The sequence below is a fragment of the Eumetopias jubatus genome, unplaced genomic scaffold, assembly GCF_037043125.1.
Source record: "Eumetopias jubatus isolate StellerSeaLion01/CBP00866 unplaced genomic scaffold, mEumJub1_p1.0 scaffold_7, whole genome shotgun sequence".
NCBI lineage: Eukaryota > Metazoa > Chordata > Mammalia > Carnivora > Otariidae > Eumetopias > Eumetopias jubatus.
The window spans coordinates 134,497,737-134,522,893 of NW_028274813.1; the positions used below are offsets into that span (position 1 = coordinate 134,497,737).

The window sequence follows — 25,157 nt, forward strand, 5'->3', positions numbered from 1 at the left end:
ACCAAACACTCTTTGCCTTTTGCAGGTGACAGTATACACATGTCCAACCATTGTGGGAGACAGCTGTGCATCCCCTCAGGGGAAGCTGAGTATGTGCTTCAGCTAGCAGTTCCTTTCTTTTTCTTTTTTTTTTTTAAGATTTTACTTATTTATTTGAGAGAGAGAGAAAAAGCAAGAGCAGGAAGAGGGGCAAAGGGAGAAGCAGGCTCCCCGCTGAGCAGAGAGCCCAATGCGGGACTCGATCCCAGGACCCTGGGATCATGACCTGAGCCAAAAGCAGACGTTTCACTGACTGAGCCACCCAGGTGCCCCTAGCAGTTTCTCTTTTAAGTATACACTCTCAAGTGGTGTCACCCAAATGTTTTCTCATTATCACCAACCTAAGGAGCCATTTTTTCCTAATCACCACCCCCCTACCCCGCAACTAAATACTAAGGAATAAGGCTTTGTGGGGTAGGGTTTAGGTTTGGAGAGACACAGACCATTGTATTATCCATGATTCTTTTGCTCCCCAAAAAAGAAGGTTTGATTGTTGGGGGCAATGCCCCCCCACTGAGAATGTATGCTTTGGGTGAGTGGTTCTCCAACTTCAGTCCTTGGGAGTCACCTGGAGGGCTTGTTAAGACAGATCGTGGGGGCCCAGGGTTTCTGATGCAGCAGGTCTTGGATGGAGCCTGAGAACTCCTGTAGCCCATAATACATGAGCAGCACAAACTGCCTGCTGAGCACTCCTTCTATTACATGTCGACCACTGTGCAGCAGTGAAGGGCTGCCTGGTGGTGGTGACTGCAAGTATTCCAGGCCGGACTGAGACTTTATAAACAGGATTCTTCCATGGATTATTATGGGCTGTCTATCCAGCCCAGAGTCCTTTAAAATTGCCCCACCACAGCTAAGAACGAAGGTCAGGTGGCCATATCTGGACCATGAAAGCCAGCCCCCCCATCCACAGTCGAGCTAAAGGTAGACCCATGATGCACAAGAAAACCAATCCACAGGCCAGCTGGACCAATCTGATTCTTTCGAGAGACTTTTTTTTTTAAAGATTTTATTTATTTATTTGAGAGAGAGAATGAGATAGAGAGAGAGCATGAGAGGGGGGAGGGTCCGAGGGAGAAGCAGACTCACTGCTGAGCAGGGAGCCTGATGCGGGACTCGATCCCAGGACTCCAGGATGATGACCTAAGCCGAAGGCAGTCACTTAACCAACTGAGCCACCCAGGCGCCCTCTTTCGAGAGACTTTAAATGAAGTGAAACAAGGACCACAATAGATCTTGGCCCTTTAAAGCAGGTACAGGGAGAGGCCAGGTGGGCATCGTGGCAAACTAAAGTCAAGGTTATGAGGAAGCAGGAGATATAAGTGGGTAAGTTAGCAGGTGTGCAAGGCTAAGAATGTAGCAGCTGCTGGTGCACATCCCAGCAGAAGAAGCCAGGCTGCATCCCGTGCATTTCCCCCTGCACCCTCCAATACCCCGTCTTCAAGGGGACCTCCATTCCTCACCAACAGCAACCCCTTTCTCACTGGGCAGCAGAGTTGGTACCTGATCCAACACCACACTCCCCACTCACGCCACTTTGTTACTTTTGTTTCTGCTGAAGTCCAGAAGATGGCCTGAGGGGGGCCGGCCTGATGAGACAACCCAGCAGGAGGTACCTGTGGCACTGGACATCTGGGGAAGGGGAGAGCAGAAGACCCCCCCCCACTGTGATGAGCAGGGCAGCTGAGGTCACTTCGAAACATCACTGCCATCTTGAAGGTCACATGCTTGTCTGGATTGCAAATCACCTAATTTAATACTTTTAAGTGCCACTCCTGTTTTTATGATTTGCATTAGTGTTGGAGCTTTCAGACATCTGAAATATAAAGCTGTTCTTTTTAGATTTTTATACAAAAGCAAAACACTTCTTAGCTCTGCCTCAAATTGGCCAACTTGCCACTTACCAGTCCAGTATTTTCTTCCCTTGAAAGCTAACAGTCTTGTGGACTAGTGGTTTGAGAACAAAAGTTAAAGTAAAACCTCATTAGTTTTGATTACCTAGGGAGAATTTCAACATAAAATAGTTAAATGGCTGAAGTGTCAATATTTCATAAGAAAGACAATTACTGAACAGTCAAATGAAGGGAGAAATTCAAACCAGCCTATTAAGAAATATTCCCAAAGAGAGGTCTACCTGAAAAGATCTCATTCAGCCTATACAAAGGCACCCACTTGTTTCAAATTGAATGTGCTCCTCAGCAATAAAGAGGCACAAACTACTGATCTACACATTGACTTGGATGAATAAAGGCATTACGCTGAGTGAAAAGAGTCAGTCTCTTGGGGCACCTGAGTGGCTCAGTTGTTGGAGCGGCCGGGTCTTGATTTCAGCTCAGGTCATGATCTTGGAGTCCTGGGATCAAGCCCCAGGTCAGGCTCCGCACTCACCTTGGAGTCTGCTTGAGATTCTTTCCCTGTTCCTCTCCTATTCCCCTCTGCTCGTGCTATCTCTATCTAAAATAAATAAAATCATAAAAAAAAGAAGAAAAGGGTCAGTCTCAAAGGGTTACAAACTATATGATTCCATTACATAACACTCTAGAAAAGACAAAACAATAGTGATGGAGAACAAATCAATGGCTGCCAGGGTTTTCAGGTGGCAACTGGCAGGTACAGAATGACTAGAGATAACATGAAGGAGGTTTTGGGGATGGTGGGTTTTACTCTGTATTTTAATTATGGTTGTAGTCATATGAATCTATACATAGGTAAAAATTCACAGAACTGTAAAGCAAAAAAAAAAAAAAGGTCAATTTTACTGTCTAATAAATTTTTAAAATACTTAAAAGTATGTGCCAAGAGAGCACTTAGAAACAATGTATACTCTTAAATAGGTGGCCCCTGGCCCCTGTGATCCAATTTATGCAGTGAATCTGCACATTTTCTTTTCCTCTCAGAATGAAATTATACACCGCAGCCCAGCTTAAGCTAAATTAACAGATATTCTGAATCAAAAGGATCTAATCTCATGAAGAAAAATTGTAATGCTGCGAAGTTGAGAAGCATGCCCTGTGCTATGCCCATATCCTCAGCATCAACACAAAAACACTGCATAATGCCCTGACAAGCACAGAGGACAGAGCTGAGACTGAAGAAACATTAACGGTTCTGAACTTTTGAACTACAAACTCCTCCTATTGTAGTCCATTAAACTACACGTATTCACTGTGATTTTTCGTAGATCATGTGTGCAAATAATAAGACATAATAAAATATATCTATTCACTAAATCGTTTTGTTTAACATACTTATATACTGCTATATCAACCATTTCTTTTTTTTTTTTTAGATTTTATTTATTTATATGACACAGAGAGAGAGAGGGCACAAGCAGGGGGAGCAGCAGAGGGAGAGGGAGAAACAAGCCCCCCACTGAGCAGGGAGCCCCACACAGGACTCAACCCCAGTATCCCAGGATCATGACCCGAGCTGAAGGCAGACGCCTAATGACTGAGCCACCCAGGCACCCTGCTACACTAACCATTTCTTAATTCATCAAGATATATCCCTCTCTCTGATTATAGAAAAAGATGAGAAGGAAAGGAATAAAATTCTATGATCCATACCTGAACAGGATCCCCATCAGATAATGGTGGTGGAAGGAAATGGTTGTGCGAATCCCACATATAATAACTACTTAAGAAATAAATGTAAGAAATCATTTAAAGACACCACTAGGTAGACAAAAATTTAATTTCAGGAAATTGCAACTGGAAAGAGCACCTAGGTGGTTCAGTTGGTTAAACGTCCAGCTCTTGATCTCAGCCCAGGTGTTGATCTCATGGTCGTGAGTTGAAGCCTGGTGGTGGGCTCCACATTGGGCCTGGAGCCTACTTAAAAAAAGAAAACAAAACAAAACTGCAACTGGACTAGGTAAAACCTATGAGTTTGCAGTTTACTGGCCATGGGGTATAACTCAACCCGCAAAGCTACAGAAAACAATGGTGGGAAAAGCTGAAACATTACCAGTTAAAGGTGTCAGAGATCAGATTTAGGATTAGGAAAGCAGCTGGAAAGTTAAAGCAGCATGAGAATCACAGAATGAACCAAACTCAAATTGAGAGCAACTGCCCAAATCCCTAGCTTACAGCTAGCCTACACATGAGTGAAGGAGCCCCCATGGAACCCAACAAGAAATACACCAAAGACCAGAGAGATAGTTTGAAAAATGGCACCACACAGAATCAGATCTGAGAGTTTGATTCTTTTCTCAAATACAGACATTCCTCAACTGAGACAGCTCAGGTGGCAGAGAGCTGAAGCCAAATGGGCTTGAACAGTGAAAGTACAGAACCCCAAACCAGCAGGAGCCAAAAACAAACAAAACAAAACACAAAACCACAAAAAAAAAAAAAAAAAAAGAAAGGTAAGCCAAATCCATATTCAAATCTTTGGCCACCAAATCTGCAGTCACGGGGAAGACCTCTACAGGGTCCAGCTAAAGAAACAGCCGTGGGAAATTACACAGACAGATGTCAGCAGCAATAGATCACAAAGGCGACAAAGTCTACCATTTCAAGGTAGGCAGGTTGAAGAGCTACTAGATCAAAAATCTAAAAATCCTCAGAAAACACACACCAAAAAATTATAGAGTTGTTACACTATATCTGCAACATCTAATTTTCAACCAAAAATTATTCAACATGAAAAAAAACAGGGAAGTGTGACCCATACTCAAGGGGAAAAAAAACAAAAAGGTAGTCGATATAACTAATTTTAAATAGACCCAGATGTTGAACTTTGCAAAGGCCTCAAAATGGCTTTACAAATATATTCAAAGTATTGAAATAAAATAATTCAAAAAGTTAAAGGGAAATACATGGAAAATCTCAACAGAAAAATAGCAACTACAAAAAATAATATAAATTCTAGAGCTTAAAAGTATAATAACCAAATTTTCAATGGGCTCAACAACAGATTGGAGATGGCAAATGAACTTGAATATGTGCCAGTAGAAATTATCCAACAAAGAAAAATGTTTGAAGAAAAATGAATAAAACCTCTGAGACAAAACTTAAGACATTATGAAGCACCCCAGCACACACACAACTGGAAGCCCAGGAAAAGAACAATGAAAGCAGAATTTAAAAAAAAAAAAAAACTGAAGAAATAATGACCCAAAACTTCCAAAATATGGTAGAAAACATAAAGATTCAAGAAGCTCACTGAACCTCAAGAAAGATAAACAAAAATAAAGTCATTCCTAGACGCACACTACAGTCAAACTATAAAAAAGCTAAAGTTAAAGGGAAAACTTTGAAAGCAATCAGAGAAACCTACATGTTATGTATGAGGGAATAATAATAAATAACTGGCTGACTTTTCACCAGAAACTCTGAAAGCCAGAAGACTGGAAAAACATATTCAAAGCACTGGAGGTTGGGGGTGGGGGGGAGAAGATTATCAGTAATAATTCTATATCCAGCTAAACTATCCTTCAAATATGACTGCAAAATAAAATAGATTTTCAGTAAACAAAAACTGAGATATTTTTTGCCAGCAGAACCACACTACAGCAAATTCTAAAGGAAGTAATTTGACCTAAAGGAAAAATGACACTGAATGGCAAGTGGGACCTATATTAAAATTTTTTTAAAAGATAAGTATGTGAGAAAGATTTTAACTATATTTATTTATTTTAAAAGATATGACTACTAAATTAAAAATTATAAATCCACAATGATAGGTTTATAACATAAACAGATCTAATATATAACAATAGCACTATGTAAATAAGAGGTAAACAAAAATACACTGTTGCAAGATTTCTATATTTCATCTGAAGTAATTCAATATTAACTGTAAGTAGATTGGGAAAAGTTTAAGATGCATATGTGATCCCTGGAGCAAAAACTAAAAATTTAAAAATGCAAAAATATAGAACTAGAAAGCCAATAGAGAAATTAAAATGAAATAGTAAAAAATATCTGATTAAAATAAAAGAAGACATAACGGAGGGACAGAGGAACAAAAAATACAGAAGACACAAAACAAACTGCAAAAGGGAAGACCTCAGTATATATCAATAATTAAATGTAAGTGAACTAACACTCCATTCAAAAGACAGACTTTTTTTTTTTTTTAAAGACAGACATTTTTAAGACTAGGTTTAAAATCCAAGACCCAGGGATGTCTGTGTGGCTCAGGAGGTTAAGTGTCTGCCTTCATCTCAGGTCCCAGGTCCCAGGTTCCTGGGATTGAGTCCTGCATTGGGCTCCTTGCTCAGCAGGGAGCCCGCTTCTCCCACTGCCGGCCACTCCCCCTGCTTGTGTGAGCATGCACACGCTCTCTCTCTCTCTCTCTGACAAATAAATAAAATCTAAAAGTAAATAAATATATAAATAAATAAATAGAATCCAAGACCCAGTTGTATTCTGTCAACAAAATATATGCTTCAGATAATAAAGACATAAAAAGACTAATAGTAAAAAGATACAAAGAATGTATTCCATGCAAACAATAAGCATAAGAAAGATGATGGGTCTATATATTAATATCAGACAAAACAGACTTCATAACAAGAAATATTACTGAAGACAATTGGGGACTTCATTATGATAAAATGGTCAATATATCAGGTAGGTATAAAATCATAAATATAGATGTGACTGATAACAAAGCTTCAAAACACATAAAGTAAAAACTAACACAACTAAAATGAGAGAGGAATCCACAATCATAGACTTTAACAAACTCTCAGAAATTGATAGAACTAGACAAAAATACCAGTAAGAATGTAGAAAATCTAAATGACATTATTAATTACCTTATCCCAACTGATATTTCCAGAACACTAAACCCAAAACCTGCAGAATATACATATTTCTTCAAGTCCACAGGGAATGTCTACCAATACAGACCATATAATGGGCCATTAAATGATTCTCAATAGTTTCTAAAATCTTAAAATGTAATAGACTACATTCTCTTACTGCAACAGAATTAAGTTAAAAATCAAAAATAAATAAGTAAAACATCTGAAATATCTGGAAATTTAAAACTTAAAGAACTCATAAAAATCACGAATTAGAAAATATTTTGAACTGAATAATGAAAATTGGTAAACTGATAAAAAATAGATTTCATCAAAATTTCAAATGTCTGCTCTCTGAAAAATACTGTTGTGCCAAAATGAAAATGTTTTCCAAATACATATCTGATAAAGAACTACCATCTATAACATACAAAGAAACTGCATTAAGCAAACAACCCAATAAAATATGGGCTAAAATATGTAACAGACACTTAAAGAAGATATGTGACCATCAACAAAGCATATGAAAACATAATCAATATCGCTCACAATTAGGGAAATGCAAATTAAAATCAAAATTAAATACTACTTCCCACCTTGTAGAATAGGTAAAATTAAAAAGACTCACAATACCAAGTATTGGCAAGGAACTCTCACACATTGCTGGTGGCAACATGTATGTAATTATTCTAATGGAAATATTTTTATTCTGTCTCTCCAAAAATAAGCTAATCCAGCAAAAGGCAGTTAAAAAAAAAAAAAAAGTCTGAATTGAAAAGGTATACCTGAAACATATATTTTCTTTATTTAATTTTATACTCGGTTGTACTTCTTAAATGAAATAAATTGAGTAACTAAAAGTCAATTGCCACTTAAAAAAATCAGTTCATGGATGAAACGATGTGACCTAGTAAGCAGCTTCAGAGAACTTTCCACCAAATTTGTGGAATTCATCGAAAATGAAGAAGAGGCAGAAATCCAAGCACCTCGTCCGGTCTGCCTCAGCTCGACATCTTAAGGTCCTCCTTCCACTCTGAGTTCTGGGTCAGCCTCGGGAAGAACGAGGCAGATAGAACCAACCTCTCTACTTGAGTGTCTGGACTGACCTTGACAAACAGTTAACTACCAGAGTTACTTGCATGGGAAACTGGTCATCTCACACTGAGAGGGAGAACAGGGAGAAAAGTGGATTTGCTCCATCCTGGACCAGTGGAACAAACACACAGTGTGACAAAGCTCAACACCACAATCAGCCTTCTGATCCCCCTGAGAAAAACACGTAACCCAGGGGAACAGCATGTCCGTGGTGGTTCACCGGGAAACTTTATTCTTCCTCAAATTTAGGACTTAATAAGAACTGAAGGACAGGTCTGGGACTGCTTGGAGTAGAGATGTTGACAGCCTTTAAAAAATTCAAGAAAGTATTAAAGAAAACAACTTTAAAGAAAGAGACCTAATCCCTGAGGCAAAATGGTCCTAGTATCACACTCACTTCTCGTCGCAGCCCCTAAAAATAAGCCCCAGTATTTTACTCCGACCTTGTTATCATGGCCGACCTCCCTCTCCTCTGAGGTAATGTCTATAAATCTGGGCATCCAGTGTGCTTTTGTGCCACATGTCAGCTATTAGCAATGGTATTTTTCCTGACAGCTAATTGGTAACATTAAAGAAAAGAAATGGAGAGCATCGTGCTTTGCAGAGTCATTTTACACCATTAGCAGCAATAAGCATTTTATGAGGGACATGGCACTGCCTGGGAATCAAAAGGACACGCTTTTCACCCTATTTGCCAGTAAAATGAGCAATGAGAAAATGAAATCCATACCTTGGGTTTACTTGGGTTTATTTACAGGACAGCTGAATTAGTGACACTTCTGTGCCAGAAGATTCTCTCCAAGGAACACTTGTGCTGAGGGAGTCCTCGGAAGCAGGCAGACATCTAGGGAGCCTCCCCACCCCATCCCCTCGCCCCGACCCGGGGCAGCCTGTCCCTTACCTTTCCTTTTGGTTGTGTAAAATCCAACAGCTGATCCATCCCGCCACAGAATCTTTGCTTGCTCCTTCACAGAGTGAGGTAAAAAAAACATGCCACCGTCTTCCAAATTTCTCTCCAATCTTCCAAAAATAACGACGTTTAGAATGAAAAGCACAATCCTTTCCCCAAATGACCGAACCTTTGAAGGGAAAAAAAAAAAAAAAAGAATAAGAAAGAAAGAACACGCAAATGAGAGAGGACAATCACATCCGATAAATTTTGCTCTTGGAATCAACCCACACATCGGGGCCAGGTGTGTGCGCCACCATCACACGATTCCTTTCATGCTCAAGAGCCAAAATGTGAACCATAGTTTCTCACCGGGGTTTTCATAACCCTGACCTTTCACACCCATCGGTCTCCAGGAGTGAGGGGCAGTGCCAGAGGGGTCTCCCAGGTTCCCTCCCGGGCCACCTATATGGAATGTAAGTAGACAGAGAACAATCCACTGTAGGTCAACAAAACAGTAAGTTACCTCCGGGGCGGTGGGGGGGCGGGGCATGCAAGCCATTTCAGCAGATCCCCTGGATGTGTCTAGAAATAAATCCAATCTGCCATTTTTAATGACAGTCCCAGAATTCTGGCCCTCAGAAGAATGGTTAAGAATTGGGGGCATCAAAAAAAGAATTGGGGGGATCAATGGCTACATCAGAAGCAGATGATTTTCAATGGTTTGTGATGTGGTAGATTTGGAGCACACACTACAGTCCCAATCCCAGAGAATTACCAGGAGTCAAGGGCCATCTTGTTCTAAGGCTATAAAATGAAACCACTTCTTGCCTCCCACAATGTCATGACAGGTGAGGAAACTATGTGGTCAGGGTCAGGCCCACACAGAGCTTTAGCATTAACAAGTCAAAATGACTTCATGGTCCCGCCTGTTAAAATTTTCTGCATTTGTATAGCCCACAGGTGGCAAATATGTGGCATAAACGGAGGCCTCCAGCTCCGGCACCCACAGCAGACATAACTAATCAATCCTACTCTCTGTGGCTGAGCCTGGACATGGTCACAGAGTCCTTCTAAATGCATTCCTCCAGACAACCACAAGCCAGCACTAAATGTGATTCTTCAGATGAACCTAGTCAACTATTGATCAAGTGACAGTATTGTTTTATTAAATTTTAACTCTGACAAGATTTCTATGTGACAGCCTGCTTGTGTGGGCATTTGTCACCCGTCCTATGCATCACCATGAGATCATCAATGCCATTAAATGGGCTGTGACTTCCACCCACAAGCTAGCATTTGAGTCTCTTACCCGCTGGGGAGGTCCTGATTTATAAGCAAGGAAATTGAAACTCAAGGAGGGTAAGTGATTACATTTATTGATTTCCCTGCCTTATTCCAAAAAGGACTTATGACAGCTGGATGAGGGCTCTGTCAGAGGTAGGCAGGCTCAAAACAACAGGCTAGGGCTTCTGAATCCCAGGCTGGTGCACCTGCGACAGCCCAGCCCGTGGTTGCCTTCTGCATCTTCAGCCATTACAACCAAGGCTTTGGAAAAGGGAAGTTTAATATAAATATCTACACTTAGTTTTATATTGAATACTTAATCCTTAAAGTTTTATCATCATCATCATCATCATTTGTGACTGTGGCTTCTTAGCCTGGATTTGCTGAAAGATCTTTAGCAATGCCAACTCTCTGAGCCTCAGTTTCTTCCACTAATCAGGGGAGAAGTTTGCCTGAGTCGTCCTTAAAACACTTGTTTTTGGGGAAGGATGGGTAAAAAAAAAACACTTGTTTTCAAATGCTCTAATAAAAAATAAGGCAGCTTGCTGCCCTCTTGCAAATGGCACAAAGTGTTTGGTGCCAATAAATTTATTAATTGGTCCAGAATGTAACAGTTCACCTTCATCTGGAGCCAAATCTTAAATGAGGAAATGCATTGTGAAAACCACACCACCTCAGCTCTGAGAAGCCACCCCAATTTTGTATTTCAGACAGTAGTAGCCAAATCCAGTTCAGCTGTGAAGAATCACTAGCTGGTCACAAAACCTGAGTGGGGTGATGTGGGAGGTTATATTTTTCAACTTATAAAACCAAAAAGTTCAGAGGAAAGCCAGAAGAGAAAAGCAGATTGCATCTGGCAGAAAGGAAATATCCAATCAAAAACTGGCAGGAGAAAAAGGAGAAAAGAAAATGCACTTAATTTATCCAATTTCATTACGGGGGGGGGAGGGTCGGGGCAGGGAGAAATGTGTGATTCTGACTTAGAAACGTTTCTGGAAACACAAAACCAAGATCCAGTTCTAATCCCTCAATTAGGACCACTAATTATGTTAACAGAAAGAACATTGAGGCTTTTTTTTTTTTTGCTAATTTATGAAGAATAGCTGGCTAAGAAACAAAACGTAATTAAAAGAAAAAAAAAAGCCAAGACCCCATATTCTACAGATGGAGAGGGAAACTATCTCCCTAGACGGGGCAGATCGATCTTTACAACACGGTTCATTAAGTGCAAGTAGCATCCAAGTTTCTTTCTGTCCATAACATAGGCCACATTTTCAGAAAATCTGGGGTTTCCCCCATCTAAACACGGAGGAATTGACACACAGAAGAAGTGACCACTCTTGTTCTGGGGGAAAAAAATTTATTTAAAGAGCAAGTCAGACTCCTCCTGGCATTCAGAACCCCCAACCACTAAATACCTCTGGCCCACCTGTGGGAAGGGACCAGAACAGCAAGACAAATGAGTACGCCAGGCCATCCCACTGGGTACCCCACACTGATTGGCTGAATCTCAAGCCACTGTTAAATTTGCTGGGGGTGGGAGGAGGGGACACTTTTAAAAAACAGTATCTACTGCGTCAATTAAAACCAGACCTGAGGGCGCCTGGGTGGCTCAGTCGTTAAGCATCTGCCTTCGGCTCAGGTCATGATCCCAGGGTCCTGAGATTGAGCCCCGCATCAGGCTCCCTGCTCAGCGGGGAGCCTGCTTCTCCCTCTCCCACTCCCCCTGCTTGTGTTCCTTCTCTCGCTATGTCTCTCTCTGTCAAATAAATAAATAAAATTTAAAAAAAAAAAAAAACAGACCTGAAAATATCCTGCTGTTTGCAACAATATGGATGTAACTAGAGGGCATTATACTAAGTGAAATAAGTCAGGCAAAGACAAATACTGCATGATCTCACGTGCATGTGAAATCTTACAAAACCCAACTCATCGGAACAGAGAATAGAATGGTGATTACCAGAGGTTGGGGGTGGGAGAAGAGAGATGTCGGTCAAAAGGTACAAACTTCCAATTATAAGATGAATAAGTTCTGGGAATCTAATATACAGCAGGGTAATTATAGCTAATAATACTGTATTAAAGTCACTAAGAGAGTAGATCTTAAATGTTCTCATCACAAAAAAAATGGTAATTATGTAATATGATGCAGGTGTTAGCCAACACCATGGTGGCCATCATTTTGCAATATTAAGTATTTCAGATCAACACCTTCTATGCCTCAAATTTACACAATGTTTATGTCAGATATATCTCAATAAAGCTGGGGAGGGGAAACAGGCATGAAAAAGACAACCCACAGATGGGAAAACAATATTTGCAAATCAAATATTGCAATATATGCAATAAGGACTTGCATCCAGAATCTATGGAAAATGTTTACAACTCATCAGTGAGACGTCAAATAACCCAATTAAAAAGTGGGCCAAGGATTTTAATAGATATTTTCCCAAAGGGGATATACAAATGGCCAATAAGTACATGAAAAAATGTTTAACTCCCCTAGCCATCAGAGAAAAGCAGCTCAAGACCACAATAAGATACCACTTCCCACCCAGTAGGACGGAGAGCATTAAAAAAACAGACAATAACAAGTGTCAGGGAAGACATGGAGAGATGGAAGCCATCAGATGTTACCAGTGGGACTGTTAAACGGTACACCTGCTGTGGAAAATAGTTCGGTGGTTCCTCAACAAGTTATATAGAGAATTACCATATGACAAGCAATTCCGCTCCTGGGTATATACCCAAGAGAACTGAAAACATATAAGCTCACAAAAACTTATGCACAAATGTTCATAGTGGCATGGTTCCTAATGGCCAAAAGGTGGAAACAACTCATGTGTCCATCTACAGATACATGGATAAACATACATGCTGTAGCCATGCAGTGGGATATGACCCAGCCATAAAAAGGAAGGAGGCTCTAACACATACTACAATGTGGATGAACCTTGAAGACATTATGCTCAGGGAGAGAAGCCGGACACAAAAGGCTACATATTATACAATTCTAGGGATGCAAAATGTCCAGGATAGACAAATCCATAGAGACAAAAAGTAGATTCCTCGCCAGGGGCTGCGGAAAGAGGGAAATGAGGGGTGACCGCTGATGGGTAAGGGGTTTCTTTTTGGGGTGATGAAAACATTATAGAATTCAATAGTGGTGACTGATGCACATCTCTGCAAATACTGAAAATCACTGAATTGTACACTTTGAAAGGATGAAATTTATGGTATGTGAATTACATCTCAATGAAGTTGTTGTTTAAAGGGAAAAAAACTGAATTTGTTTTTGTTTTTGTTTTTTTAAATTGTTCAAGAGAAGGAAAAAACCCAGATTATCAATTCGTTCTCTAAACCAAACCCAAAAGAATACTGATACTTCATTCAGTATTTGTAGGTCCCAATGAGGGAGATCAAGTGGAATTCCAAACAACTGTGGACAGATCCACCATTTCAAGACTGCCAAGAAGCACCTATGGAATTAAGATAAATATGCCAATCAAATGAAAATGGACAGACGTGAGGCAAATAGTCTAAATTCTTCACTAGTTACTACCTTTCTCGTCAGCTGGTGACCCAGCCAAACTGCACTTGAGCAGACACCACAGGGACTCTGAGGAGCTGCTGTGGCACCTGCCCTCACCCCTGCCATCCTAGGTTTTGGCTTTACAGTGGCTCCATAAAGCCCATTAAAGACCTCCAGGGCTGATATCAACGAGACTGGAGTTTGTCTCCAGTTCAATCACTCTCTAGCTGTGTGGCTCAGCCTCAATTTCTTCATCTGCAAAACAAATACCTTGAGGATTCTAAAATTAGATAATCCCTATAAAGAGTCTGAGGACATAGGCGAGCACCTAACACAATGTCCGACTCAGAGTAAGTACCAAAAAACATTACTTGGACGCAATAGGCAAAATTTTCCTACACACTAGAGAGACGATGGGGATTTAAGTTTTAAAACGAAAACATGAGAGGCCACTCAGGAAGGTTAAGAGAGATCTGCCAATAGCCTGATGTCTGTTGCATAGAGCCTTTTATTACTATTTTCCTTACTGGCAGGGCATTCTAGATTTAATCTCATCCCCCAGAAAGATGTTGCAAGCCCTAATGCCCAGTACTTGGGAATGTGACTTATTTAGAAATAGAGTCTCTACAGATGATCAAGTGAAGATGAGGTTATTAGGGTGGGCCCTAATCCAAGATGATTGGTGTCCATATAGGAAGGGGGGATCTGAACACAGAGAGAGACCCTCACTGAGGGAAGATGATGTGAAGACATGGGGAGAAGGCCATCTCCAGGCCAAGGAACGCCTGAGGCCCCCAGCAGCTAGCTAGGACAGACACCTGAAACAGATTCTCCCTCATGGCCCTCAGAAGGAACCCTGGTTTCAGGCTTATAGTCTCAGGGCCTATGAGACAACACATTTCTGCTGTTTCAGCGCCGCGCCACCCCCCCGCACCCCGTCTGTGAAACTTTGTTTCAGCAGCCTTAGAAGATTAATCCACCAAGGCAGACTGCTTTCAATTATTAACATGATAATAAGCACAGTGACTTTAAAACCTGTTTTGCACTATTTCAGTCTACACAACCTCACCTTCATCAGACCTTCTCTGGCAGGATCAGAGGTTCGTAGGACGTCTTCAGTGGGCCACCAGGACTCCTTTATGTAAACAGCCACCACTAAAGAGAAAGCCAAGAGAAAATGATGATATGCGCACAGCCAGCCAGCCACTAGAGGGGCGGTTTCACCAGCCTGCAGCTACTGTCAAGGTGCACAGATAAGTATGTGTGGGTAAAGCAGGTGATGTTTCTAGAGCTAAGTTCTCCAAGAGCACTGACCAGGACAGAGTGACCACTCTCACCTGAAGGTCTTCACAGAGGTCTTCGCAGATGGCCCATTCCCGCCTCCAAAACAGTAGGTTACGTGTCCCGATGTTATTGGGCAAAAAGCGCTATACACCAAATTCGATGGAAAAGAATTACATCTTTTTGTTCCAAAGTCCAGTTATGTGCCACAACTCAGAACTCCCCACGGAGTCAAATCCAACATTATTGAAAGCCATCGAGCACAGAATCTTTTTCTTTTTTTAAGATTTTATTTATTTATTTGAGAGAGAGAGAGACCATGAGCAGGCACAGGGACAGAAGGAGAGAGAGAGGCAGACTCCCCGCTGTGCAGGGAGCCTGACGTGGGGCTCGATCCCAGGACACTGAGATCATAAGATGAGCTGAAGGCAGATGCTTAACCAACGGAGCCACCCAGGCACCCCTCGAGCACAGAATCTTCTTATCGCCCTCAGCACTGGGCCTGGTACTGGCTTCTTTTCCATGATTTTTTTTCCCTTCCCATAGTGATACTGCCACCTGCGTTTTTCTGAGGAGGACACTGACACTCTGAGAGGTAAAGTAGCCTGAAGGCAGCCGGCGAGGGGGGCCTGAGGTGGGTCCACCCCTGAGCCATGGACTCCAAGTGTGGTGCTCTCTCGCAGAGGCCAGAACTGAGTCAGCTGTTAGGAAATGGGGTGAATCATGCAAGGGTGGCGGGAGTGCCTTTGAATAAGGATGCTCTGGGGCTGGACCTGCAGGAGAAGGAAGAGAGACATCTCTCCCCCCTCTACTCCTGCCCCACCCCAATCTAGACAGTCCCTGAGGCCTGTGGATTCTGCCCATTCCATGTTGGGCAAGGGTCCTACTATTGTAGGGGTGACGTTGGAACAACCTCAACCTCACTAAGCCCCAGGCTCCTCATCAGAGTTGCCCAAACTGATCACCCAAGGTGGCTGACAAGTTCCAGTGAGGACTGGGTGTCAAACACCCACCACAGAACCCTGTGTGTCAAATGTGCTCAGTGACAACTGATCAAAGTCAGCTCTCCCCCCTCCCCCCGCCCCACCCATGCCCCTGCCACCAAATCAATCAGTTCCACCTGCCACCTCGTGATGGGCTCCATCCCCTCCTCCCCAACCCCAGATGCCAGCAGGGTCCAGGCCACCAGGCACAGAAGACCGTGACAGTACATCACCTGGTTCCCTGCCTCAGTCTCCCCCACTGATCCATCCCTACCAAGTGGCCACTCCAAAGGCAAATCTAATCATAGGGATTCCATTTAAACACCAAAGTTACTTTGGTTGTATTCTGGGGTGTTTTTTTTTATTAAGATCATTTTTTACAGCAGCTTTAGGTTCACAGCAAAATTGGAAGTTACAGAGACTTCTCATGTGCCCTCTGCCTGCACATACGTATAGCATCCCCACCATCAACATCTGCACCAGAGTAGAAACATGTATTACAACTGATGACACAGACACATCAAAGTCACCCAAAGCTCATGATCTACATTAGAGTCCACTCTTGTTCTACATTCTATGGGTTTGGACAAATGTGTAATGACATGCATCTATCATTATGGATCATACAGAGTATTTTCACTGCCCTAAAAATTCTCTGGTCTCCATCTATTAACCCCTTGCTCTCATCCCCCACTCCACCCCTGGGAACCACTAATTTTTTTTTTTAAGTCTCTATACTTTTGCCTTTTCTAGAATGTCATTTAATTGGACTCATATGGTTTGTAGTCCTTTTCAGATTGGCTTCTTTCACTTAGTAATATGCCTTTAAGGTTCCTCCCTGTCTTTTTCTGGCTAGAGATCTCAAAAATCTTTTTTAGCACTGAATAATATTCCGTTGTCTGGATGTACCACATTTCACAATTTCTCCTCTGGTATCTTTTTTTCTACCCCTTTTATTAAAAAATGCCATTTTTATACCAGCTTTCAAGCCAGGCGTCTGAGCCTGAGGGGTCCAGAAGCCACACAATAAAAAGATGCACCTTCCCAGTCAAATATTTTTAGCTGAAGATGTGTAGGAAAATAACATGGAACAGAAAACAACAGTCAGGAAGGGGGTGGAGCAAGATGGCGGAGGAGTAGGAGACCTAGATTTCGTCTGGTCTCAGGAATTCAGCTGAATAGGGATCAAAACCATTCTGAACACCTACGAACTCAACAGGAGATCGAAGAGGAGAGTAGCAACAACTCTCTGAACAGAGAAGCGACCACTTACTGGAAGGTAGGGCGTGCGGAGAAGTGAATCCGAGGCGATATTCGGGAGGATAGACGGCGGGGGAGGGGCCTCCGTCGGCCGCTTCTGGCAAGTGCTAGAGCCGCGGAGCACAAAATCGGACCTTTTAGAAGTTGGCTCAGCGGAGGGACGTCGCTGCAGTGGCTAAGTGGGGGGTGGAGTCCTCCCGGGACAGTGTGGTCTCAGGACCCTTGGGGTCACAGAGAGACCAGGGGTGTCTGAGTGCGCCAGAGCTCCCAGGTATCAGAGCGGGGAAGCCGGCTGCAGAGACGGAGCCGAGGCGCGGGCTCTCAGCTCGGGGTGGCCATAAACTGTGATCCGCGGCCCAGTCGGGCCACTGCGCCTCCAGCAGGGACCCAGCAAGCAGCAGATCCGGGGAGACTCCCCTTCCTTCCTGGGGAGGAGCGGTGCGGGAACGCACTGCAGGGATCTGCTGGGTTTGGAGACTCCGCGCGGGGTCAGGTGCCAGAGATAGCAACGCTGGATCACAGGCCGGGTGAGCACGGAGTGCGGCCGGAGACCGGGGACACGGGAGTGACTGCTTTCCTCTGTGGGCACACTGAGGAGCGGGGCCCCGAGTTCTCAGCTCCTCCGGGTGGAGATTGGGAGGCCACCATTTCTGCCCTGGTCCTCCAAAGCTGTACCAAGAGCTTGCAGGGAACAAAAGCTCCTGAGAGCAAACCGGAGCAGCTTCCTTAGCCCAGACCGACAAGGGCGGGGCAATTCTGCCTCCGGCAAAGACATTTGGAAACCACAGCAACAGGCCCCTCCCCCAGAAGATCAGCACAAACAGCCAGCAAGCCAAGACCAAGTTGATCGATCAAGGGGAATGGGAGAACTCCAGCGCTAGGGGAATACTGCACATAGATTCATGGCTTTTTTTTTTTTTTTTTACCATGATTCATTATTTCATCAAAGTTAATTTTTGTTGACTATTTTTTTTATTTTTCTTTTTCCCTTTTTCAACCAACATCTTATCAATCCCCTTTTAAAAAAAAAAATTTTTTATTTTTCATTTTTAGAGTCATATTTTATCCCTTCGTAGTAGTTACCCTTATTTTTGGCATATATATATAAGTTGTTCTCTCTTTAAAATTTTGAGGTACACTTTCTTCTAACAGATCAAAATATACCCTAAATCACTAGTGTATGGCTTTGTTCTAGTCTCCTGCCTGATCACATTCTCTCCCTTTTTTTTTTTTTTTCTTAAATCTTCTTTCCTATTTCAAACAACTTATCTTACCAAGTCCTTTTATAAAATCTTTTATAATTTTCATCTTTACAGTCATCTTCCATCCCTTCATTGTATCAACCCTTATTTTGTACATATATGTCTTTCTTCCTTTAAAATTTTAGGAGGCACTTTTTTCTAACAGACCAAAATACGCCCAAAATCTAGTGTGTGGCACTGATCTATGCACTAGCCTGATCATATTTGATCATATTCTGCTTTTTTTGTATTGTTTTGTTTTTGTTTTTATCTTTTTTTTTTTTTTCTCTTTCTTTTTTCTTTCTTTCCCTTTCTTTTCCCCTGGTTTCAGGTCTTTTCTGATTTGTATACAGTATATTTGCTGGGGACGTTGTAAACCTGTTAGCATTTTGTTCTCTCATTCATCTATTCTCCTCTGGACAAAATGACAAGACGAAAGAAATCACCTCAGCAAAAAGAACAAGAGATAGTACCGTCAGCCAGGGACCTACTCAATACGGACATTAGTATGATGTCGGACCTAGAGTTCAGAATCATGACTTTAAAGATACTAGCTGGGCTTGAAAAAAGCGTGGAAGTTATTAGAGAAACCCTTTCTGGAGAAATAAAAGAACTAAAATCTAACCAAATCGAAATCAAAAAGGCTATTGATGAGGTGCAATCAAAAATGGGGGCACTAAATGCTAGGATAAATGAGGCAGAAGAGAGAATCAGCGATATAGAAGACCAAATGATGGAAAATAAAGAGGCTGAGAAAAAGAGAGAGAAACAACTACAGGATCACGAGGGCAGAATTCGAGAGAGAAGCGATACGATAAGATGAAACAACATTAGAATAATTGGGATCCCAGAAGAAGAAGAGAGAGAGAGAGGGGCAGAAGGTATATTGGAGCAAATTATAGCAGAGAACTTCCCTAATGTGAGGAAGGAAACAGGCATTAAAATCCAGGAGGCACAGAGAACCCCTCTCAAAATCAATAATAATAGGTCAACACCCCAACATCTAATAGTAAAACTTACGAGTCTCAGAGACAAAGAGAAAATCCTGAAAGCAGCTCGGGAGAAGAGATATGTAACCTACAATGGTAGAAACATTAGATTGGCAACAGACCTATCCACAGAGACCTGGCAGGCCAGAAAGGACTGGCAAGATATCTTCAGAGCACTAAACGAGAAAAATATGCAGCCAAGAATACTATATCCAGCTAGGCTATCATTGAAAATAGAAGGAGAGATAAAAAACTTCCAGAACAAACAAAAACTAAAGGAATTTGCAAACACGAAACCAGCCCTCCAAGAAATATTGAGAGGGGTCCTCTAAGCAAAGAGAGAACCTAAAAGCAGCAAAGAGCAGAAACGAACACAGACAACAGACAGTTAACAGTCACCTTACAGGTAATACAATGGCACTAAATTCATACCTTTCAATAGTTACCCTGAATGTAAATGGGCTAAATGCCCCAATCAAAAGACACAGGCTATCAGATTGGATTAAAAAACAAGACCCATCAATATGCTGTCTGCAAGAGACTCATTTTAGACCCAAAGACACCCCCAGATTGAAAGTGAGGGGGTGGAAAACCATTTACCATGCTAATGGACACCAAAAGAAAGCTGGGGTGGCAATCCTTATATCAGACAAACTAGATTTTAAAACAAAGACTGTAATAAGAGATGAGGAAGGACACTATATCCTACTTAAAGGGTCTATCCAACAAGAAGATCTAACAATTGTAAATATCTATGCCCTGAACATGGGAGCAGCCAATTATATAAGGCGATTAATAACAAAAGCAAAGAAACACATTGACAACAATACAATAATAGTGGGGGACTTTAACACCCCCCTGACTGAAATGGACAGATCATCTAAGCAAAAGATCAACAAGGAAATAAAGACTTTAAATGACACACTGGACCAAATGGACTTCACGGACATATTCAGAACATTCCATCCCAAAGCAATGGAATACACATTCTTCTCTAGTGCCCATGGAACATTCTCCAGAATTGATCACATCCTAGGTCACAAATCAGGTCTCAACCGGTACCAAAAGATTGGGATCATTCCCTGCATATTTTCAGACCACAATGCTTTGAAACTAGAACTCAACCACAAGAGGAAAGTCGGAAAGAACTCAAATACATGGAGGCTAAAGAGCATCCTACTAAAGAATGAATGGGTCAACCAAGAAATTAAAGAAGAATTAAAAAAATTCATGGAAACCAATGAAAATGAAAACACAACTGTTCAAAATCTTTGGGATACAGCAAAGGCAGTCCTGAGAGGAAAGTATATAGCAATACAAGCCTTTCTCAAGAAACAAGAAAGGTCTCAAATATACAACCTAACCCTACACCTAAAGGAGCTGGAGAAAGAACAGCAAATAAAGCCTAAACCTAGCAGGAGAAGAGAAATCATTAAGATCAGAGCAGAAATCAATGAACTAGAAACCAAAAGAACAGTAGAACAGATCAACGAAACTAGGAGCTGGTTCTTTGAAAGAATTAACAAGATTGATAAACCCCTGGCCAGACTGATCAAAAAGAAAAATGACCCAAATCAACAAAATCATGAATGAAAGAGGAGAGATCACAACCAACACCAAAGAAATACAAACAATTATAAGAACATATTATGAGCAACTCTATGCCAGCAAATTAGATAACCTGGAAGAAATGGGTGCATTCCTAGAGATGTATCAACTACCAAAATTGAACCGGGAAGAAATAGAAAACCTGAACAGACCTATAACCACTAAGGAAATTGAAACAGTCATCAAAAATCTCCCAAGAAACAAAAGCCCAGGGCCAGATGGCTTCCCAGGGGAATTCTATCAGACATTTCAAGAAGAATTAATACCTATTCTCCTGAAACTGTTCCAAAAAATAGAAATGGAAGGGAAACTTCCAAACTCATTTTATGAGGCCAGCATTACCTTGATCCCAAAACCAGACAAAGACCCCATCAAAAAAGAGAATTACAGACCAATATCCTTGATGAACATGGATGCAAAAATTCTCACCAAAATACTAGCCAATAGGATCCAACAGTACATTTAAAGGATTATTCACCATGACCAAGTGGGATTTATTCCTGGGCTGCAAGGCTGGTTCAACATCCGCAAATCAATCAACGTGATACAATACATTAACAAAAGAAAGAACAAGAATCATATGATCCTCTCAATAGATGCAGAAAAAGCATTTGACAAAGTACAACATCCTTTCTTGATCAAAACTCTTCAGAGTATAGGGATAGAGGGTACATACTTCAATATCATAAAAGCCATCTATGAAAAACCTACAGCGAATATCATTCTCAATGGGGAAAGGCTGAGAGCTTTTCCCCTAAGGTCAGGAACGCGGCAGGGATGTCCACTCTCACCACTGCTATTCAACATAGTATTAGAAGTCCTAGCCACAGCAATCAGACAACAAAAAGAAATCAAAGGCATCCAAATTGGCAAAGAGGAAGTCAAAACTCTCACTCTTTGCAGATGATATGATATTGTATGTGGAAAACCCAAAAGACTCCACCCCAAAACTGCTAGAACTCATACAGGAATTCAGTAAAGTAGCAGGATATAAAATCAATGCACAGAAATCAGTGGCATTCCTATACACCAACAACAAGACAGAAGAGAGACAAATCAAGGAGTCGATCCCATTTGCAATTGCACCCAAAACCATTAGATACCTAGGAATAAATCTAACCAAAGAGGCAAAGGATCTGTACTCAGAAAACTATAAAATACTCATGAAAGAAATTGAAGAAGACACAAAGAAATGGAAAAACGTTCCATGCTCATGGATTGGGAGAACCAACATTGTGAAGATGTCAATGCTACCTAGAGCAATCTACACATTCAATGCAATCCCCATCAAAATACCATCCACTTTTTTCAAAGAAATGGAACAAATAATCCTAAAATTTGTATGGAACCAGAAGAGACCCAGAATAGCCAGAGGAATACTGAAAAAGAAAAGCAAAGCTGGCGGCATCACAATTCCGGACTTCCAGCTCAATTACAAAGCTGTCATCCTCAAGACAGTATGGTACTGGCACAAAAACAGACACATAGATCAATGGAACAGAATCGAGAGCCCAGAAATGGACCCTCAACTCTATGGTCAACTTATTTTTGACAAAGCAGGAAAGAATGTCCAATGGCAAAAAGACAGTCTCTTCAACAAATGGTGTTGGGAAAATTGGACAGCCACATGCAGAAGAATGAAACTGGACCATTTCCTTACACCACACACAAAAATAGACTCCAAATGGTTGAAAGACCTAAACGTGAGACAGGAGTCCATCCAAATCCTAAAGGAGAACACAGGTAGCAACCTTTTCGACCTTAGCCGCAGCAACTTCTTCCTAGAAACATCGCCAAAGGCACGGGAAGCCAGGACAAAAATGAACTATTGGGATTTCATCAAGATAAAAAGCTTTTGCACAGCAAAAGAAACAGTCCACAAAACCAAAAGACAACCGACGGAATGGGAGAAAATATTTGCAAATGACATATCAGATAAAGGGCTAGTATCCAAAATCTATAAAGAACTTATCAAACTCAACACCCAAAGAACAAATAATCCAATCAAGAAATGGGCAGAAAACATGAACAGACATTTTTCCAAAGAAGACATCCAAATGGCCAACAGGCACATGAAAAAGTGCTCAACATCGCTCGGCATCAGGGAAATCCAAATCAAAACCTCAATGAGATACCACCTCACACCAGTCAGAATGGCTAAAATTAACAAGTCAGGGAACGACAGATGTTGGCGGGGATGTGGAGAAAGGGGAACCCTCCTACACTGTTGGTGGGAATGCAAGCTGGTGCAACCACTCTGGAAAACAGTATGGAGGTTCCTCAAACAGTTGAAATTAGAGCTACCGTTCGATCCAGCAATTGCACTACTGGGTATTTACCACAAAGATACAAATGTAGGGACCCGAAGGGGTACGTGTACCCCAATGTTTATAGCAGCAATGTCCACAATAGCCAAACTGTGGAAAGAGCCAAGATGCCCATCGACAGATGAATGGATAAAGAAGCTGTGGTATATATACACAATGGAATATTATGCAGCCATCAAAAGGAATGAGATCTTGCCATTTGCAACGACGTGGAGGGAACTGGAGGGTGTTATGCTGAGTGAAATAAGTCAATCAGAGAAAGACATGTATCACATGACCTCACTGATATGAGGAATTCTTAATCTCAGGAAACAAACTGAGTGTTACTGGAGTGGTTGGGGGTGGGAGGGATGGGGTGGCTGGGTGATAGACATTGGGGAGGGTATGTGCTACGGTGAGCGCTGTGAATTGTGCAAGACTGTTGAATCACAGATCTGTACTTCTGAAACAAATAATGCAACATATTTTAAGAAAAAAGAAAAAGAAGAAGATAACAGGAGAGGAAGAAAAGGGGAGTATGTCAGAGGGGGAGATGAACCATGAGAGATGATGGACTCTGTAAAACAAACTGAGGGTTCTAGAGGGGAGGGGGGTAGGGGGATGGGTTAGCCTGGTGATGGGTATTGAGGAGGGCACGTTCTGCATGGAGCACTGGGTGTTATGAACAAACAATGAATCATGGAACACTGCATCAAAAACTAATGATGTAATATATGGTGATTAATATAACAATAAAAAAATTTAAAAAAAAAAAGAAAACAACAGTCATTTGGACATTTATATAAGGCTCAAGACTTTAAAACCAATTTTGTGGGCCAATCAGGTTAAGCCTGCTACCATCTTCTTCCCTATTTCTGCCTGCTTTTTGAGGAACTTTAGTAGAAAATTCTGTAAGGACCAGGTTACAATGACATTAGTCAGTTATTAAGCATTAACTCTGCCCAGCCAGCCCCACCTCCCCAAAGACCAATAGCGTCTAATCCACTATGTCAGTTTCATATCATTGGTGAATTTCATCATCAGCAATAGTTCCAAAATTGATTGAGCTGGCTGAGAGAGAAGGCCAATTAAATGTTTGACACCTGCCTTCATTTATTCAATTAAATTCATGTTCAAAATGGCACCTACTAGAACTTACAGGAGGTTTATAAAGCCATAAGGATTATTTTCCTGCTTAACAAGGTGAATCAATAAAAGATGTTCCATTTACTAATACGGTATATTACTGTAATACAGATGTTCAATTTGCTAAGACAGTTTCAAACAGGACACGTGTTATGATTTGGCATTTGTGTGGCACCTTACAAGTTTCATGGTGTACCGCAGAGCATTAATTAGTCACACAAGTTGTCACAAATTAGATTGAACTGTTTTTTTCAAAATGAATCTGAAGCTGCTAAGGATACATAACAATGAAGGGGAAATCCAATCAAATTTAACAGGCCTAAAATAAATTGTCCTCCAAACCAACTCTTAAAAAAACAAACAAACAAACAAACAAAAAAAAAAACAGAATCAGCCTTCTGGAAATGAGCTGCTTTTGATCAGAGAAGCATAATTCCTAGTCAAGAGGAAACAGTACGAGAGAATGGTGGCAGAGGCCTGGGAGAGAGACTGTATCCAGCTCAGCAAGAACAGACAGATCCTGGGGACTCTGAGAGGCACTGCAGAATCAGCCTCAGGGCATCACTTGAAACCCTGAAGCCAGCAAGTTCCAAGAGTTAGAAAGTGGAAGCCACACATCTGTGGTTTTAAAAGAAAAAAAATTGATCCGTCTCCTCTAGGCTGTCTCCCATGTAGGGCCTGAACAGAGACCGGACGTTCGTAGAAGGCTGTCCAGTGGTGACAACATCCAAGAGGGTGTTGTGAGTT

At 41.6% G+C, this 25,157-nt stretch overlaps 1 protein-coding gene across 5 annotated transcripts in view; it reads right to left on the reverse strand.

Moving 5' to 3' along the window:
• FAM169B (Protein) overlaps positions 1-25,157 on the reverse strand; it is a 90,798-nt gene that overhangs the window by 26,036 nt on the left and 39,605 nt on the right. For all 5 annotated transcript variants that reach the window (XM_028122834.2, XM_028122830.2, XM_028122831.2 and 2 more), the window contains exons 4-5: positions 14,666-14,751; positions 8,790-8,967 (exon numbers count right to left, since the gene is read on the reverse strand). In XM_028122834.2, coding sequence (XP_027978635.1) covers positions 8,790-8,967; positions 14,666-14,751 — 264 coding nt within the window. The remainder of the gene's footprint in view (positions 1-8,789; positions 8,968-14,665; positions 14,752-25,157) is intronic.